The sequence below is a fragment of the Erinaceus europaeus genome, chromosome 3 (assembly GCF_950295315.1).
Source record: "Erinaceus europaeus chromosome 3, mEriEur2.1, whole genome shotgun sequence".
Taxonomy (NCBI): Eukaryota; Metazoa; Chordata; class Mammalia; order Eulipotyphla; family Erinaceidae; genus Erinaceus; species Erinaceus europaeus.
In genome coordinates this window covers 62,742,656-62,762,760 of record NC_080164.1, presented here as the reverse complement: position 1 = coordinate 62,762,760, position 20,105 = coordinate 62,742,656, and the positions used below count along the sequence as shown (strand labels likewise).

Sequence of the window (20,105 nt, the reverse complement as noted above, 5' to 3'; positions counted from 1 at the left end):
CAAGAGAATGTCCTCTCTTGGTCCTAGAAGCAAACTTTAAAAGGAGACAAATGGTATCAAAAGCCAACTAGCTATTTGGGCCTGAGAAATTTTATTGAAGGGAAGCCATCCATTTCCTCTTCCTCCCTTTGGAAGAGGAGCCTTGAAGAGGCTGGTCCAATTCCAGGGCTGCTCTGGGCATCTTCCTGTGCTGGACATCCTGACAGCATGCTCATATCTCTTGTCAAAGTCTAGGGTCTGTGGCAGGAGCTGTCACACCACCCTGTTGATGATGGAACCTAGTTCTTCAATCTCACACTGAACCTTATCACCTTTCTGCAACAGAGCAGATTGCAGGGGTGTAGTCCTTGGTTTATACACATATAGGTCTCAAGGTTAGGCCAAGTCTACCAGGCTCTGGATTGTGGCTCCCTTTCTTTTTAGACAACCTACCTTGAGAAAGACAGGAGGTTTCCTGAAAACACCAACGCCTGGGGGAGTCCCAGTTAGGATAACATCCCCTGGGTAAAGAGTGACAAACCTGGGGCAAAAGAGTCAGATAAGACCAGGGTTGAGGAGGCAACAGCCAGAGATGGTGCACGGGTTGGGGTTCCATTCACTTACTGGGAGACCCAGGCTATTAGCTCCTCTGTCTTAAACACCATTTGGTTGGTATTGCTGCTCTGGACCACCTCTCCATTGACTTGACAGCAGATCTTTAAATTGTGTGGATCTGAAATGCAAAATGAACACCGTGAGCGTTTCCCTTTTTGCTCCATCAAATTCCTCTAGTCAGCTAGAAAGTAAAAGCATAGTCTATGTGACTTGTCAAGTGGCCAAGCTGTCTGCTGGGCTCCCTGCACATGTACACTGGAACTTCCTGTTTAGATACTTCCTCAGGCCTCTGTATCCACTACCTGGCACAACAGCTGCAGTGATCATTTGGGTAAACTAAGGAAGGATATTCCAGAAGCTGAAGGAGACATCTTTAAAAATGTCCATCCATAGCAGAGACTGGTAACTGCAAATACAAAAATGACTCAGCATGTACAGAGCAACAGGGGGACAACATGGACAGGGGCAGTGACATCACCTGCACCTGATGCTGGCTGGGAACAGCTTGCCTGTAAGAGCTTGGCTTTTTTTTCAATTGGTTTTTATCCTTTACACACCCTTAAGAGCAGCTAGCAGTTTACTGTTGTCTATGACTGCATATAGTGGTGAACCACCTGGATGTGTTCCTCCCCGTGTGGCTGTCTTCTGCCCTCTTGACCATCCTGCCTCATTGTGCCCTTATTGCTTGCAGCTGATGCTGCTCTAATGGGAGTGAACAGTGCTTTTGTCTCTCTTGCTGCAGAAAGTTTATGAGCTTTGTGATAGTCATTCATTAAGCTGCTCAAGTGTCAGCTTTGTTATCATCCAGAGGGTGGCAATTAGAGGAAGCCTGGCCATCTGTCAGGAGAGTGCTGGTCTTTATAATTCACTTCCCACGTGCTTATCTACCACCTCTGTAGGAGTAGTCCTCTAAGGGTTAAAGGGACACAAGAAGAGAAGTCTGCTGGCCCAGGTTGACAGGCATGCTATATGAGGAATCAGCAAGTGGGGTGTGTGTATGTGTGTGTATGTGGGGGGTGTATGGGAGAAGGCACAGAGCTCTTTACTCCGACAATTCTACTTCTTGAAATGCTGTTTTTTTTCTTTACTCATGCGCAAGGGCAGAAGGAGAGACATCATATGGTCAAAAGACCTACCTGGAACACTGTCCTTGGTCACCAAGGCAGGGCCCAGGGGGCAGAAGGTGTCAAAGGTTTTTCCCAGAAGCCACTGTTTTCCATTGCGTCTCATTTGCCAATCACGAGCACTTACGTCATGTGCCACAGTGAAACCTGCTACATGAGCCATGGCATCTGTGGCCTATAGGTAGCAGGAATTTACTAGATTGGAGATTAGATCAGTGATACCAACCCCTATAACAAAGGATCTCAAGCTTTATCCCATATTATGGTCATAGTTAAGTCAAAGGAGGTAGGTAAGGACAAGGCAGAATCGGAATAGATATGTGTTGACCAGAGATTGTTGCCACCACATTTCTGTCTCACCTTGATATGCTTGCCTTTTTTCCCAATGACCACGGCCAGCTCCACCTCCCAGTCCACTTCCTGTAGAGTGGGAAAGGAACAGAGAACTTCCTCACCTTGTGGTCATGCATCAGGGCCTGGGGCTCTAATAGGGGGTTAGCTGGCTACATTTGTAATCACCAACAACTTAAGTGAATGACCAGTGAAGTAACTTGAAGAGTCATCAGCTTTGGGCAGCAGCAGCAGTACCAGAAGGTAACTCCCCACTGTAACTTTAGAAGAGCAACACACTTGAAAGACCGAGTGTTAAAAGTTACTCCACTCCAAAAAAGGATAGATAATAGGTAGTAATAGTTAACCCACTGTACCAGGCACTATGCTAAGTGCATTAGTATATTGGGCCAAAGGCTTAAATAAGCAATTCACATACAGAGAATACACATGGCCAAAATAAATAAATAAATAAGGCAACATGCTCAGTTCATGATTAGCACAATGCTACTATAGCAGATACAACTTAGCATCAAAAAGTGGCTGCTCTAATAACTAAAGTAATAATAGAGCTGTTGCTAGGAACACACCTGATACCAGGTTTTGGTCTCTTAATACCACTATATTCAAGAAAGATCTAGCTGGCTTCATGGGGGGAAAGTGGCTAATTTCAGGTCCAGGGCAGAGATGAGCCTGAAGCACCTGGGAAAATAGCTCAATTGGTAGAGCATTGGACTTCAGTGCCTAAGGTTCTGGTTCAATTGCTAGCATAGCTAGCATGTTCCAAAGTGGTGCTCTGGCTCTTCTCTCTCATGTGAAGCTTTCTCTCATATGTAATAATAATAATAAAAAAGCCCAAAATATACTGGTTAGAAAGAAAGTGCTCAAATTGTGATGGGAGGAAAAGGTTAGCCTGAAGTCCCATACTATCCAATAAGAGATCACTTCAGTACCAAAAAGAATGTGATAGCTTACCAAATATTGAATACAAATAAAGTCAAGAGTTCACAGTGATACTTAAAGAGACAGTGTTTCTTCACAGAACACCAGCTAATGAGAGTAGAAGGCACAGTGGGGGGGGGGGCAGCATATTGGTTATGGAAAAAACTTGCATGCCTGAGGTTCTGAAGTCATAAATTCAATCCCTGACATCATTAATAAGCAAGAGCTGTGTAGTGCTCCGGTAATTAATAAAACCCCTAAAGAGTAGGAAGAAAATAGATCTTTCTCTAACCATCAAAGCAATGATGGGTCCAGGTATGAGTGACCAGAGAATCCCTGGGAAAAAAAAGGGGGGAGCCAATAAGATAGTAACATTGACTCAGATACTAACCTACAAATTATGAATTACCAGAGTGAAATGTACCTTTATAATGGAGAGATCTAGTGAACATCAAGTAAAACAAGTGATCAAAGGACCACTGACATGACTGTCTCAAAGGGATTCAACACAAGTACACATCAGTTTCTATGGATTGAATATCTGTGTCCCTTGCACATTTCCATGTTGAAACCTAACCCCTGATGTGATAGTATCAGGAAGTGGTGCCTTTGGAAGGTGATTAGATCATGAGGGTGGAGTCAACATGAATAAGATTAGTACACTTATAAAAAAAGACTCCAAAGAGTTCCATTGCCCTTTGTATCTTGTGAGGGAGGCTCCAGAAGAAAAGACTGTGTAACAGGAAGGGGGCCCTCACCAGGCACCAAATACAATGACACCCAGTCTCAGCCTTGCCAGCTTCTAGAACTTATAAACGGCTTATAAATGACCCACTCTGTTTTGTAATAGCAACGCAAAGACACCTGTGTAGAACTCTTGACAAATGTTTGATCTGAATCTAATCCTGAGGAAACAGACAAATCCAGAGAGTGGAGCATAAGTGTCATGTGAAGCTCTCATATGTAATTTAAAGAAGAAAAAAAAGTATGTGTGCATAAGAGGAGAAAGAAGGGAGAAGATGAAGTAAATGTGCAAAATATTAAGAGTCAATACAAGTGAAGCATGATGTTCAGTGCATTATTTTTTCAACTCTTCTATGGTTTCCAGACTTGAAAATAAAAATTTTGAGGGGGCTGGGATATAGTTCAGTAGGTATAGCAAAAGCTTTACTGTACATGAGGCCCTGGGTTTTACACTTGGCAGTACACATGCTAGAGTAGATCTGGCCTTTCATAAGATAAACACATCTTATACAAGAATTTTGAGAAAAAAAAAAAACCAAACTAATGTAAGGGTACATAACTTTTATAACTTCTGAAAGTTACTTTGAATTTTTTTTTTTTTTTTTTTTTGCCACCAGGGTTATTGCCGGGGCTGGGTGCCTGCACCATGAATCCACTGCTCCTGGAGACCATTTTTTCCCCTTTTGTTACCCTGTTTGTTTTACCATTGTTGTGGTCATTATTATTATTGTTATTGATGTCATTGTTGTTGGATAGGACAGAGAGAAATGGAGAGAGCAGGGGAAGACAGAGGGGGAGAGAAAGACAGACACCTGCAGACCTGCTTCACTGCCTGTGAAGAACTCCCCTGAAGGTGGGGAGCTGGGGGCCCGAACCGGGATCCTTCTGCCGGTCCTTGCACTTTGCACCATGTGAGCTTAACCCACTGCTCTACCGCCCGACCCCCTGAATTTCTAAAGTTTCTGAAACACTCTACACTTTGATACAATCAAATTCTAAAATTTTGTTCAAAGGAAATAATCATGAACAAGTAAAATTTTTTCTATAAGGACATTTCACTGCAACATTTTTAATAATAATAATAAAAGCCTGGGCAGGGGTAGATAGCATAATGGTTATGCAAGCAGACTGCCATGCCTGAGGCTTTGAAGCTAAGTCCCAGGTTCAATCCCCTGCACACCATAAACCAGAGCTGATCAGTGCTCTGGTAAAAAACAAACAAACAAAAAAACCAAGACTAGAAAACAACATAAATATATATCAACAGAATTAAGGCCATTGAAAACTAATCAGTAATCTAAAATGTCTCAGAAAAGAATATTTAATAGTATAAAAAATTATGGGGTCTTTTTTAAGCAATTGGTAGATTTATGCAATACATATATATGAATAGGAAAACATTTAGAAGATACATTTAACAAAATATTGACATTGCAAACCCTGGGCAGTGGGAAAATGGGTGAGTCTGTACTTAAGTCTATCTGAATTGTATTAATTTTCTACAGTGAAGCTGTTAATTTTGTTATAGGAATGGATAATAAATTCTGCCTCTCTAAAGCCATTATTATTACTGTATAATACTGTTGCTTCTGTTTAACACACAGTTGAGTGACAGATTTCTCCTGTAGGCTGGATGCTGAATGCTGAGCACCCTAGGCACAGGCTAGGAACTCAGGAGGGCAGTGGGGAGGCACTAACCTGGCTTTCAGGTGGGAGGATGATATCATCGTAGGGCCCCACAATGGAACTGGCAAACTTGCTGAAGATGATGGGCTCCTTGGGCACAGGCACATTCTGCTCTTTGCAGTGGTCCACATAATTCATGCCTACACACACCACCTTGTCTGGCCGAGTGACTGGAGCCAGCAAGCTGACCTCTGTCCGTGGCAGAACTGGCAGCTGGGCAGCAAGGGCTCTGCAGATATCACCGAGAGGGGTGAGTTGGGAGCAGGCCAGAAAGGCTGTGGTACACTGGGGGAGTTTTCCAGTGGCTACAAATTTTGCTTTTAAAATACAGTCTGTAGATCAACTAATGAACACAGTGAGTATGAATATCAAGCACATCCTATTGTCCTTTGAGAATGGAGCACTGTTTTTTTTTTTTATTATAAAATTTCTTACTCCCTTTTGTTGCCCTTGGATAACACAGAGAAAAATGGAGGAGGGGAAAACAGAGAGGGGGCGAGAAACACAAGATACCTGCAGACCTGCTTCACCACCTGTGAAGCGACTCTCCTGTAGGTGGGGAGCTGGGGGCTCGAACCGGGATCCTTACGCCGGTCCTTGTGCTTTGCGCCACCTGCGCCTAACCCGCTGCACTACTGCCCGACTCCCCGTTTGTTATTTTTATCCAGTACTGAATAATTCTTTTTTTTAAGGATATTTATTATTTATTCATGGCAGAAAGGAGAACTAGAGCATTATTATGGCACATGTAATGTCAGGGATTGAACTCAGGACCTCACACTTGAGAGTCCAACGCTTTATCTACTTCTCAGACTGCGAGTATTCTTTTCCCTTCTTAGGTAAGTCTTTTTTTTTTGGTTAGGCAGTTCTTTTTTTTTGCCTCCAGGGTTATTGCTGTGCCTGCGCCATGAATCCCCTGCTCCTGGAGGCCATTTCCCCCCCCTCTTTTGTTACCCTTGTTATTATAGCCTTGTTGTGGTTATTATTGTTGTTGCTGTTGTTCACTGTTGGACAGGACAGAGAGAAATGGAGAGAGGAGGGGAAGACAGAGAAGAGGAGAGAAAGATAGACACCTGCAGACCTGCTTCACTGCCTGTGAAGCGACTCCCCTGCAGGTGGGGAGCCAGGGGCTCAAACCGGGATCCTTATGCGGGTCCTTGTGCTTTGCGCCCTGTGCGCTTAATCTGCTGCATTACCGCCCGACCCCCTCTTAGGCAATTCTTATAAATTAGGTAAGAGGATTCAAAAAATATAAACGAGAATAATGGAAAGGTCTCTCTCCTCTTCACCCTTTTAGTCATCCTTCTCTACCCTTGGAGATAGTCACTGTGCCCTTCCCACCCACTATAGGTGTCTTTCTTCTATACCTTTTAATCTGAATGATAACACACTATACATATGCATATTATATACATACAAATATCTACATATTTATGTAAAATATCCCAACATAGCAGTTTATACCTTCCATTTTCCTTGCATGGGATATATATTGCTGCACTGCAGAGAGACAACCTATTCCCTAGTGAGGGATAATAGTATTGTGATCAACACTGTTAAACTCTTGATTTTTTTTGACAACTTAACAGGCGAAAATGGTATCTCAAGGTGGCTTTTACTGGTCATCAATACCTTTAGACTAGATATCACAGGACTCCTCGTTTCAGAATGTTCAAATTACATTTAGCCAAGCTCAAGTTTTTGCTTGGTTTGGTTTTTTTGGTGGAGCTGGGAACTAATGCACACATGATCTCACCAATCCCAGACTGCTATTTTCATTCAGATAGTGAGATACCACAGCACTAGAGCTTCCCCTGGTGCCATAGCACTCCCACATGGTGCTGGGGCTTGAACTGAGCCATGGGCATGGCGAGGCATGAGACCCACCAGGTGAGCTACCTCTCTGTCCCCCAAGAACCATCTTTTTTTCCCTTTCAACTTCAGTATCACTTTATTGAGCAAATGTTGACTTACAGGATTGCTGTTGTCATAGGGCAGATTCCCACATTTCTCCAAGATAGATGTAGGACACCTTGCCCTCCAAACTATCCTCCTCCTCTGTGATAAGACACTAAATCCCCAATCCTAAAAATAGCATTGCACTCTACCAAGAACCATCTTTAAGAAAGTATCTTTGCAGTCCTCATTATTCTAAGGAACAAAGAGTCCAAGCATTCCCCCTGATTCCCAAGATGCTTGTAAGGGGACCAGGGTGCCAGATCCCTTGGGCAGACAGAAACTTAATTCCCAGGGAAAGCAGTGTAATATATAGTCTTAAGGTCTTAGTCACCCTTCCTGGGGTTCACTTTCCCTTCTGTGAATTGTGAGAATATTTTTCATAAAAGATTTCTACGGCTTTTCAGTAAGAGAATTGTAAGGGGCACCAGGATGAGTACATTCTTTAGCATGCACAAGGAACTGGGTCTGAGCCCCTGATCCCTACCTACAGGGGGGATACTTCACAAATGGTGAAGCAGGTCTGCAGGTGTCTTTCTCTCTCTCTCTCCCTCTCTCTCTCTCTCCCTCTATCCACTCCCCCCTTAATTTCTCTCTGACCTATCAAATAAAATATAGAAAGAAAAAAAAGGAAAAAATGGCCACCATGAGTGGTCATAATGCTGGCACCAAGTCTCAGCATTAATGCTGGTGTCTATGGAAAATAGGAAGAAAGGAAGAAAAAAAGAATTGCAAGGCAAGGTGGAGTTACCCTGCCCTTGTGAAAGAGATGCCTACAGGTTCTATTTCCCAGGGCAGAGATGATATGGAAAGAGGGAGATGAGGGACAGGGTGGATGCTGTCTGTTAACTTACCTTCTAGCTACTGAGAGTGTGGCCTCTCCCTGCTCCAGGAACTCCATCATAGTCTTGGGCAATGTGGGGTCAAAGGCATTGAGGTTGATTATTCCCCCACCATTCCCTGACTCCAAGCCCAGGTGAGGCCCCCTCAGGTGGGGTGTCTGGAACTGCACCAGTCTCATGTCTCTGGAGGGTTGACAGGGCCACCTCTGAGCCTGCAGCAGAGCTGTAAGCAACCTTCCACCAGAGACCAGCATCAGAACCTGTGGAGAAATGCATGCACCCTGTGGACAGAAGGAACTCAGAACCCTTATTAGGATCCTCAAAATTCTTTGAGCTTCAGTACAAATTTCTTCAACCTGTCAGTCATTCCTGGCATACCACACAGAAAGTGGTTTGGATCTATAAATTGTTTCACCCTGACACACACACACACACACACACACACACACACACACAGTCATGCACAAACCTGAGCTGTGTGCATGACAAGGTCTGGTCCCAACCCAAGGAATCATCTCTCCACCTTTATGAAGTGATTTTTCTGCTTAGTTCAATGCATGTAATTCAGTTTTCAGTTCCCAGGAGAGCAACTACTTTATGTCAGGCACTAAGCTAAGTGCCAGGGAGTCCCGCATTCCTCCAACCAGTGCTATCTGGAAGTTTACACTGTACCTGTCACCACTGAATTATTGGGAAAACATGTAAATCAGACACACTCAGCCTTTATTCTACTCGCAAGGGAGCCCAAATGCTAACAACTAATGCCCTAAGCAAGAGCTAGCAATTGGGACTACTGTTGTGGAGACCCTGGGTCTTCCTTTCTGTAGCTTTTTCATGAAGCAAGGTTGAGCTGAACTGGGCTGCTAAAATGAGGACTAGGGACCACCTACAAGTAGGGTCGTGCATGGGCAAGTGATCACTGGTGGAACTGGTTTCACATCTTCCATAACCAGTACTTAAAATGCTTCCTACTGCTCATATGATCAAGTCAGACCCTAACAGTCTGTCCTACCTAGCCTTCTAGGAATTGGCACCATCTCTCCAGTGGTAATTATTTTACCCTTCTAGAACTCAGGGTGCCTGAGTGAAGAGGTTGCAGACACAGGGTGGGGCCTAGGCCTGACAGGCAACACTGGGTTATGTTCCCTCTGGGTTCCAGGGTCTGTCTCTCTCACTGCTGAGTCCACAGTTTTGCTAGCACTTTGCCTGACACACAGGAACTCTCAGCTTCTTTCTGTTGAGTGAACAAATAGAAGCAGGAAAGTCTGGTGACTATCAACCTTAGAAGGTGACAGTGCCCTCCCTTCTCAGATCAGCTAGGATTAAGACCCGGTTTTGAATTCCAGGCTTCACTCAAAGACAAACACCATTATCTTGTTTTGTCTTTAAGTCTGGCTTCATTCCTAATAGTATATCCTTTGCTTGGTCCCTTACTGCCGGGCTGGCTTTGAGGGCAGGAGACAGACAACCAGGGACTCATGGCTGGGAAGCAGTATCTCTTTATTCATGTGGAATGCGCAGTCTAAGCCAAGCTATCCCTAATCACAGTCCTGTCCTTATATACATACTCGCCAAGTAGGGTGGAAACAGGATGTGAAGTAGAGAGGGTGGAGCGAAAAGAGATTGGTGAAAATCAGGGTGTGACGAGAGGGGGCAGAGCAAAAAGACATCGTGAACCAGTGGGGATTAAGCCAATGCCCTGGAGGAAGGTTGGTGCTTAGTTAACAGGGGTTTATGTAAATAGAATACAGTATTAATCAGGGGGGATTAAACCAATGAAACAGAAGGGGTCTTAGAAGCATGCCAACACCTTACCTTTAAAAGTTAACCGTTTGGGGAGATAGCATATGGCTATGCAAAAGACTTTCATGCCTGAGGCTCTGAAGACTCAGATTCAATCTGCCACACCACTATATGCCAGAGCTGTGCAGTGCTCTGGTTTAAAAAAAAAAAAATTAAAGTTTGTGCTCAGACACATGGAGGTAATCCCAGACTTAGTTCTCACCTAAATGAGTCAATCTTTGTTGTTCAGTTAAAGATTCACTGGACTCAAGTCACTGATCTGACCACTATGTTGGTATTGAGTCTGACCAGAAAACTAGCATCTTTGAACCTCTTATCTTACATAAGCAGGGAGAGTGCCATTGTCAAAAGACTGTTCAAGTCTAGGTGCATGCACTTCACAGGCTAAAATAAAATGCCACGTCTTATTTTAAGTGTTTTCCCTAGTCCCATCTTGAAGATAAACAGAACAACCAAAGGCTTAGAGAAGCTTGGAAATTTGTCCAAGTTCCCAATAAGAGGAGAGAGATAACTTAATAAGCCAAGGAGACTCGAAGTTTCTGATTTGGGTCTAGTTTTCTAGGGTGGTGGGAGAGGTGAGAAACTTCCAACTGAGAGCCTCTAGAGGTCCATGGACACCCTGTCTGGGGAGGCTTGGTGGCTTGCTGACTGCTGCCTCAGGATGAAGGCTGGTTATCTGGTCACCAAGACAACCTCTGGTCCCACTGACCTGACACAGAGGCTCTCATCCTGGGTCACTGCAATTCCCTCAGGCAGTGTCGCATACTACAGAAAAGAGTCCTGAAGCTTACAGAGGTGATGTTAACTGCCCAAGTACCAGACAGAAAGTGACCCACGTGCTTCTGCAGCAACAGGGTACGAATTCAATTCAACTCTGAAAAGGGGCTTTTCTGCAATGAGATGGAGACACGAGGCAAACACAGCACAGTCGAGCCCCACAGCCTGAGACGAGAATCTATCTGCATGTAGGAAGGTGGCCCACCAGGCGTCGCCTGAGACCCTGTGTCAGTTTCCCCAGACGTCCAGTTCTGATCCTACATAAGTGAGTGCTGAGGCCCTCCCAGCTAATGCTTGTAATCCGGTACCGTCATCTAGGGAGGCTGAGGCTTTCCTGTGCGGAGGAAACCTCCTGATCGGGCCCAGATCCAACCTACCTGGGGAAGCGGCGGGTCCCGCTGGCTGCTTGCAGGGCTAATGTTACGAATGCTCCCAGTGACCGTGACCCCTCCTGGGGACCAATAGCCACCACACACTTTCAAGGGCCAATTAAATTAACACTCGGACAGGGGCGGGCGCTCACTGTTTACGTCACGAAGAAACGACCAATAGAAGGGCGCCTCCTTCAGTCCCAGAAGTCACGTGGGAGACGGGCCCCGAGCTAGGAGCGGGTTTTTCCCCCAGCCCCGCCCACTCCGGTGTGGCTCGACTGTTGCACTTGGACGCGGGAGCGAAAGTTTGGCACATGGTTTCAAGGAAGTTTTGGGTAGAAATGCTGCCCCTTGGGTGCCTCTCTGCCATTTCAACTTCTGGGCCCAGAAATATGCTGAATGTTGGTCATGCGAAGATTTGACATCTCTGGAGCCTTTTTTTTTTTTTTCTTTTTCTGGACCCATTTTAAAATAGGGTCAGAACAAGCCACTGCTGATAAAAGTGCTTTGCTGGTCCCTTTAAATGAACTAAATTCCAGTACTGGGCCAAACTGCTACTTCTGCAAGCAAGAACTGGAATAACTTGTTTAAATGGACTGACAGTGAAGTTTTACCTACTTTAATTTGTGACACCCCTACACCCGACCTTTTTATTTTATGATACTTTCACCTGACCAGTGCCTAATCCATCACTTCATCTTCCACTATCCCACCCTTCTTTTTCTATTAGGAAGCACCCCCCCCCCATCCTTTAGTCACATCTTGGGTTTCTAAGACGAGCCTGTGCTTCCTAACTTGGTATTATTTGATCTCAAGTAAAGGCACTATGCCTCTTGAATATTTAGGTTAACAGGCAGTGCAGTGGAGACCCAGATACAGAGTTCTGGTAGGCAGAAACATTTTTCCCCTTATGATTATGCCAGATTATTGAGGAGAAGAGGTATTACTGCACCCATTTTGTTTATGGAGAATCTGAAGCAGGAAGTATTTTGTTGAAGATAATACAGTGAGTAATGAAACAAACATTTTTTTTTTTTTTTTTTACTTTTAGCCTTCAGTTTTATTTATGTTCTTTAAGTCACTGTATATTTCATGGTCACAACAGAAGTGACTATTGGCATTTCTCTGATTTCTTTTTTTTTCTTTAATGGGGCGATTAATAGTCTACAGTCAACAGTAAAATACAGTCGTTGGCACACGTATAACATTTCTCAGTTTTCTGCACAACACTTTAACCCCCCCAATCTAGGTCCTCCTTCACCATCATGTTCCAGGACCCAAACACTCCCCCGCTCCTGCCCCAGAGTCCATTACTTTGATACAATACACTATGAAACCAGCATTCTTATTTATTTACCCTTTTGTTGCCCTTTTTTTTTTTTATTGTTGGAGTTACTATTGTTGTTGTTACTGATGTCATTGTTAGACAGGACATAGAGAAATGGAGTGAGGAGGGGAAGACAGAAAGGGGGAGAGAAAGACACCTGCAGACCTGCTTCACCGTCTGCGAAGCAGGTCTGCAGGTGCGCTTCTTCTTCTAGCGTTTGCCAGGTGCGCTTAACCCGCTGCGCAGGTCTGCGTCATGTGCGCTTAACCCGCTGTGCTACCGTCCAACTCCCAAACCCAACGTTCTTGACCTCAGTCTTTTACATCTACTCTCAGCATCCCTGAATTCATATGCATAATGTTGAATTCAGGACCAGATGGTGAGAGACATAATCAACAGAGTCATAAAAGTCTTCCTAATGGAGACATTGTTTAATTAAAAAGGCAGTTACAACCCAACTCTCCAGGCCTCTGGCCTATGAAGATATATGAAGGATTCTGGGCAAATATCCAAATAGTTAATCAAGGAATATATCCATGTGTGATTTCAACACCCTGACTACCTTTTCATTTAGCAAGAGAAAGAAATATAAAGAAAACACAGTATCAGCTCATCCTCCAGTGCCAGAGCACAGTCCATGTGCCAGGACTCAGATTTGAGTCACACACATGGCAAGGTACATGCCCTACCTGAAGAGGTATCTCTCTAGTTCTAATATATATTTTTATGAGAATGAGACTCAAAAGCACCACACCATCAACCATGGAGTTCCACCTGTTCTCATCCCTGGTCCTGATTGTGGTGCTCTCATGTGGTGCTGGGGGTTGAATCCAGGACCTTAGGCTCCTAGATATGTACTTTACCTGCTTAATCACCTCCCTGGCCCCAATATAGACCAGATAGTCAAGGAATTTGAAAAGTTGTAAGAACGTTCTAACAGGGGGTGCTGTGATGAGATCTGTGTTTGAGCTTTGCTCTGGCCACTTCTCCAAGGAAAGATACCTGAATAAAACTGGTATAGATAAAAATAATTATGACTTGATATAAAACAGAGATGGTGAGATTCCAGAGATACTTAGAACATGGAATTGATAGCCCTCGGGGATCATAGGAAATGGAAATGAAGGGGAAGGAGGTATAAGAGGAACTCCTAGGTCTTTTGTCTAATAGATGACAATGCCATTCTTGGGAGGGCAGTAGGCAGTAGGGGAGAGACAGAGAGACTCCTGCAGCCCTGCTTCACAACTTGCAAAGTTTTCCCCCTGCAGGTGGGGACTGAGGGCTTGAACCCAGGTCCTTTATACATTGTAACATGTTCATTCAACCAGGTGTGCCAACACCCAGCCCCAGAATTTATGTATTTTTCTTTCAGCATAAAAAGTTCTAAATATATGTTAAGTTCATTTCAAAAAAAATTTTTTTTGAATCTATTTCTATTCAGTGTGTTACTAGGACATTCAAGGGAGCTCTGTTGGGTGAAAGTTGGCCATATGGCTCTGGAACGTTAGTCTGGCTTGAAAATAGAAGTTAGCATATAGAAATGGAATGTGTAGGTGTAAGTTTGATCATGGGGGTATACTAGAGGGTCTCGTATAAATCTCAGTCATAGACCCATCATGAAAGAGTGGGAAGCCCCAAGGAAAGGATAAGAGTCATGGGAATGATAACCTACACAGAGGTCAGGAGATGATGCTTTCCAAATGCCAAGGAGAGAGCTTGTGCTTCTTGATAAAATATGACAGGGGCAGGATATATCCTCTTGCATGGAAGTAGAAACTCAGGCAAAGTATACAGAACACAAGTTTTAAATTAAGTGGGCCTCCCACCTATGGGGTGGGTTCACAAGTGGTGAAGCAGTACTACAGGTATCTCTCTGCTTCTCTCCCTTTCTCCTCTCAATTTCTGTCTGTCCTTTCAAATAAAGAATAATAAGTATTTTAAAAGATGGGCTCAGGCAGTGGCACAGCTGGTTGAGTACACTTGTTACCAGGCACAAAGACCCAGGTTTGAGGCCTCAGTTCCCACCTGCAGGAGGGAACTGAGCTTCAAACAAGTGGTGAGGCAGTGCTGCAGGTGTCTCTGTCTTTCTGCCTCTCCATCTCATCTTTCCCTTTCAATTTTTGTCCATCCTATCAAATAAAATATAATAAATAAATATTAAAGTAAGTGGGCCTCAGATAATGAAGAAAAGTGTTTTCATATAGGCAACAAGTGAGGCAAGTTTTAGATAATAGTACTTTAATGTTTTCAGAGATTTCAGTTTAGTGGAGGGCGAGGGGCGAGGAAGGTAAGTTCCTAATGAGACCAAGAATGTCAGATGTTGAGGACAGAATGTAAGAGTGGGCAGAAAGGGAAGTTAGAGGTTCCCATTCAAACACAGTGATGTAATAGGAATAAATTCTGTTGGTTTTTTTTTTTTTTGGTGTGTTTGTCATTAGGTGACTTTGAGATAGTGTAAGTGTCCAGGGTATAATAGTAACAAACCTAGATGGTAAAGCCTAGGTTCTGTGTAGGTACCATCACTGTCCATATAATCAGTCATTGATAGAAACATCTTATGCCATGCAGGACTGCATTCAACGTAGTACTAAGCAGTGTATGCCTGCAAAACCATGGAGATAATCATCAGGAGAAACCAAAGAAATCTGTGTGAAGATGTAGCACAGTGTCAGGAACATTGCATCTTCCACTAGCAGATTGGGAATACACCAAATTCACAGGATGCTGAGGGTGGTTGTAAAAATCTGAACTCCTGGGGGCCAAGTGATGGTGTACCTGGTTAAGAGCATACGTTATAGCACACAAGGACTCAGGCTCAAGCCCCTGGTCCCCATCTGCAGGAGGAAAGCTTCACGTGGAGCTGGGCTACAGGTGTCTCTCTATTTCTTTCCCTCTCTATCCCCCCTCCCCTCTAAATTTCTCTGTCTCTATCCAATACTAAATAAATACATAAATTAATTAATTTAATTAAATATTTGAAAATAATATGAACTTCCTAGTGGGGATTAATGGACCCACTAAGTTCTGTCTGACAAATCACAAAATGAAGATCCAAAAGGAGCAAGCTGTCTCCAAGTATCTTAACTACCGTCATACATGAGGTTCAGTAATATATATATATATATGATCTGCCAAAATGACCAACTCAAAGGGAAAGAGGAGAGGAATAAGATCTACATTCTTTTGGCCTTTTAGAAAATGTGGTGCTGTACCTTTGGTCATGAGCACAAGAATCTACAAGAATGGTGCTACTGAAAACATCAAAGAATTGCTCATTATTCGAAAGGAATACCTTCAAATGTACTGTGGCAAAACTGGAAGAGTCTACAGTGTTAGTCCACATGCTATTAGCATTACTCTAAACAAACAAAGGGCAGGAGACTTGTAGAGAGAAGTTAAGTATATTAAGCACTCTGAGAACTGAGATAGTTTTCTGAAGGGTGTGTGTGTATCAGCAAAAGAAAGAAATCAAAGAGAAAGGTACAGGACTTGATTTCAGCTGAAGCACCAACATACTTTACCCAGAGAAATGGAGACATTAATTACTTTTGTTAAAAAAAAAAAAAAAAACAATGGCAAGAAGCCTGAACTGCTGGAACCCATTCCCTTTGAATTCTGGCATGATAGGTGGGAGGTAGGAGTAGGAGGAAGAGAGAGGAAAAGGAGGAAAAGTAAGAAGAATTCTGGACTCTCTTAATGTTCCTCTCACTAGAGTAGAAGCATGGCGTTTTTCCCTTCCCCCAAAGAAGTATTTAAAGCAAATGAAAAAAAAAAAGTAGGAACTGTTCCAAATAAAATACAGAGTGAAAATGAACTTAAGCATGATGAAAAGATCATCAGGGATCTGTAGGGGAATTGAAAGCATCTTAACCTGTGCAATTGGAGTCTCTGAAGTACAGGAGGAGAGAGGAGCAGAAAATAAAAATATTTGAAGAAATAACTGCTAGTGGCTGGGGAAAAGCTTGACTGGTAGAGTATAGGACTTGCCTGAGGTTTTTGGTTCAGTTCCTGTCTTCTCTCTCATATGAAGCTGTGTTACATATAAAATAAAATTATAAAAAAAGAAATAATTGGCCTCAAATCTCTAAACTTGATGAAAGCTATAAACATACTATTTAAAAACTCTTAACAAACCGGAAGCTACATAAAGAAAGCTGCACCATAACATATCATAAATTTTTCAAGGCTAGTGATAAATATATATATATATATTTTTTTTTCTCTCAGGTTATCTCTGAGGCTCAGTGCCTACACTATGAATCCATTGCTCCTGTGGCCATTTTTTGCCATTTTGTTGGATAGGACAGAGAGAAATTGAGAAGGGAGGGGAAATAGAAAGGGAGAGAGATAGACACCTGCAGATCTGCTTCTCCACTTGTGAAGTGATCCCCCCGGCAGGTGGGGAACCGGGGGCTTGAACCAGGATCTTTGCGTGGGTACTTGTGCTTCATACTATGTGCACTTAACCCAGTGAACCACCTCCCGGCTCCCTCCCATTTTTTAATTTGTGATTAATAGTTGATGACAAGATTGTAAGATTACAGTGTACAGTTCATACCATACCTACCACCAAAATTCTGTGTCACCACCCTCCCACCTCCCAAAGATAACCACCCTAATTCTCACAAGTCTTAGAAACAGCTTGCTTGCTTCTGTTTTTTTTTGTTTTGTTTTCCAAGTTCATGTGTATAAATTCTTTAGATACCACATATGAGTGAGGCTCCATTCTTCTTACTAAGTACACTTGAAAATCTGTTCAAAACAAGCACAAGAAGACCCTGAAAAGTTGTAAGAAGAAAGCAGATAGGTCTGGGGCTTGCACAACTTCGAGATGATATAGTAGTGAATTTTCTGAGCTTTAATTTGTTTTTTCTCCTTATAAGTTCCAAATTTGGCAGCCTGGAAATGCCAGTGGGGGGTGCATATCAAAATAGCATCAAGGAAATCTACCCTCTTTAGTCAAACAACTAGGAAAGGGTAGTTTAATAAAATAGAAAAATTTGACTGCTAGACTGTGACCAAATGACATAGAACACTCAGTAAAGGTTGAGTGGGAACCCATATTTTCAACCCCTTGCCATCCTGAAATGAGGTGATGTGTGAGTGTGTGTGTGTGTGTGTGTGTGTGTGTGTGTGTGGAGAGAGAGAGAGAGACCGAGAGACCCGCTACACTGCTTCAACACTCATGAACATCCATCCTTGCAGATGGGGATCGGGGCTTTGAACCCACGTCCTTGCTCATGGTGATGTATGTAATTTACTAGATGAACCATCACCTGGCCCCTGAAATGAGGTGTCTTAATCCTCTTACCAAAGTAATGAATTGGTGGGTCAGAGAAGAGCAAGTGGGGAGCCTGAACTGGAACTGGTCTCCCTGCCCGGCTGTAACAGTCACCTGCCGTAGTAGAGACCATTTGGGAAACATTAACAACGCATTTGTACCGTTGCATCCAAGGTGTCACTAGTGGAGATTTATGAGAAGCTGGTAACCCATCTCCTCTCAGTAATAACAAGAAGCCTCTCTTACTGAGGTGTCTGTGGAAAATGAAGGGGTTAGAATGTGGCCAGTGCCCCCTTCCCCACTCCCTTGTTCTACTGAAGCAATATCATAGGAGACTTGCCAAAGAGAAGATCTTTGTAAGATCCAGAGTCTTATACTAAAAACTATTTGGGCTTCAATGAAAAAAAAATAACTTATCACACTAAGAATCAGAAAAACACTGAATATGAAGACAGTAAACATATCTCAATTCTGAGATCATAGAACTGTTAGAATATCTGACATAATGTCAAAATCAGCCATCATAAAAACGGTTCAGTGAGTAGTTATAAGCATGCCTGAAAAAATACAAAGTCTCAAAGGAACTAAATGGAGATCTTAAAGCAGAAAAAACCATAACAGTTAAAAATTGGCAAATGGAGGGTTGGGCGGTAGTGCACTGGGTTAAGCACACATAGTGCGAAGCTCAAGGACCTGCACAAGGATCCTGGTTCAAACCTTTGGCTCCCCACTTGCAAGGGGGTTGCTTCACAAACAGTGAAGCAGGTCTGCAAGTGTCTTTCTCTCCTCCTCTCTGTCTTCCGCTCCCCTCTCAATTTCTCTCTGTCCTATCCAACAACAATAGCAGCAACAACAATAATAACAGCAACAACAACAACAATGGAAAAAGATTGCCTCCAGAAGCACTGGATTTGTGGCGCCGAGCCCCAGAAATAACCCTGGAGGGAAAAAAAATTGGCAAATGGGCTCAATATCAGGATAGAAGATAGCAAAGTGGTTATGCAAACAGACTCTCATGCTTGAGGCTCCAAGGTACCAGGTTCAGTCCCCTGTACTACCATAAGCCAGAGTTAAGCAGTGCTCTGATACAGAACACACACACACACACACACACACAGAGAGAGAGAGAGAGAGAGAGCGAGAGAGAGAGAGAATGGAATAGAGGAGACAGATAAAAGCTTAAGGGGTAGAACAATAGAAATTATTCAACCCGAAGAGAAAAAAATAGACTAAAATAAGTGAAACAGTTTCTAAAGGGCCTTGTGGGATTATAACAAAACATATAACATTCATGACATGAGAATCCTAGAGAGGATAATAATAAAAAACAGTGTGAAGAAAAAGTTGCAGAAGTCCCTTAAATTTGACAAAGACATACATCCATAGACTCAAGACACGAGCTGGGTGATGGCACACTTGGTTGAGCATATACCTTACTATGCGCAAAGACCCAGTGTCAAGTCCCTGGTCTCCACCTGCAGGGAGAAAGCTTCAAAGTGGTGAGGAGTGCTGCTGGTCTCTCTCTTTCTCCTTCTCTATCTTCCTCTGTTGCTATCCAAAAACAAACAAATAATCAAATTAACCAAAACCAAAAAAACCTAAAAAAATTAAAAAGGAAAAAAATCATGGCTACCAGGAGTGGTGGATTTGTTGTGCAGGCAATGAGCCCTAACCATAACCCTGGTGGCAATAAAAAAAGAAAAAAAGAAAATCACAATACACCAAAAAAAAAAAAATTAAAGAAACTAAGTGAACCTTGAACAGGACAAACCAAAAACCAAACCAAACCAAACCAAAGTTTTTTTACAAAATTGAAAGAAATAAGAGGAAAATAGTTAACCAGAGGAGAAAAATAATCTGAATTGAATGACTTTCTGAGCAGAAACTATTAGTAAAGGAGGTGACCTGACACTTTTCAAGCGCCAAAAGAACAACTGCCAACCCACAGTTCTGCTTCTAACAGAAATGCCCTCCCAACAATGTGTCCTGGAGCTCCACTTCCCCAGAGCCCTTCCCCACTAGGGAAAGAGAGAGGCAGGCTAGGAGTATGGGTCGACCCTTCAATGCCCATGTTCAGCGGGGAAGCAATTACAGAAGCCAGACCTTCAACCTTCTGCATCCCACAATGACCTTGGGTCCCTACTCCCAGAAGGTTAAAGAACAGGAAAGCTATCAGGGGAGGGAATGGGATATGGAGTTCTAGTGGTGGGAACTGTGTGGAGTTTTACCCCCTCTGACCCTATGGTTTAGTCAATGTTTCCTTTTTATAAATAAAAAAATTTTAAAAAGCATTTGAAAGAAAAGAAAATAAAAGAAAAATAAAATAAG

The 20,105-nt window shown here is 43.1% G+C and overlaps 1 protein-coding gene across 3 annotated transcripts; it reads right to left on the bottom strand.

Moving 5' to 3' along the window:
• Positions 1-72: 72 nt before the first annotated feature.
• On the bottom strand, positions 73-19,340 carry LOC103119570 (fumarylacetoacetate hydrolase domain-containing protein 2A). Of its 3 annotated transcripts, XM_060187293.1 has the most exons (9): positions 19,210-19,340; positions 17,939-18,031; positions 8,231-8,478; positions 5,433-5,649; positions 2,079-2,138; positions 1,731-1,893; positions 604-712; positions 433-520; positions 73-315 (listed from the first exon to the last, which is right to left on the bottom strand). In XM_060187293.1, exons 3-9 carry the CDS (start codon positions 8,470-8,472, stop codon positions 253-255), a joined length of 942 nt encoding a protein of 313 aa, XP_060043276.1. In that variant the 5' UTR covers positions 8,473-8,478; positions 17,939-18,031; positions 19,210-19,340; the 3' UTR covers positions 73-252. The 3 variants fall into 3 exon arrangements, with proteins under 3 accessions (XP_060043276.1, XP_060043277.1, XP_016046701.1); XM_060187294.1 differs by lacking the exon at positions 17,939-18,031 and having other exon boundaries at positions 19,210-19,234; XM_016191215.2 differs by lacking the exons at positions 17,939-18,031; positions 19,210-19,340 and adding an exon at positions 11,176-11,333.
• Between the last annotated feature and the right edge of the window lie 765 nt (positions 19,341-20,105).

Coding starts and splice junctions, on each gene's coding strand:
- LOC103119570 (XM_060187293.1), bottom strand. CDS start 8,472: ATGCTGGTCTCTGGTGGAAGGTTGCTTACAGCTCTGCTGCAGGCTCAG. Junction 713..1,730: donor GACCAAGGACAGTGTTCCAG/GTAGGTCTTTTG, acceptor TTTGCATTTCAG/ATCCACACAATTTAAAGATC. Junction 316..432: donor AACCTCCTGTCTTTCTCAAG/GTAGGTTGTCTA, acceptor GCTCTGTTGCAG/AAAGGTGATAAGGTTCAGTG.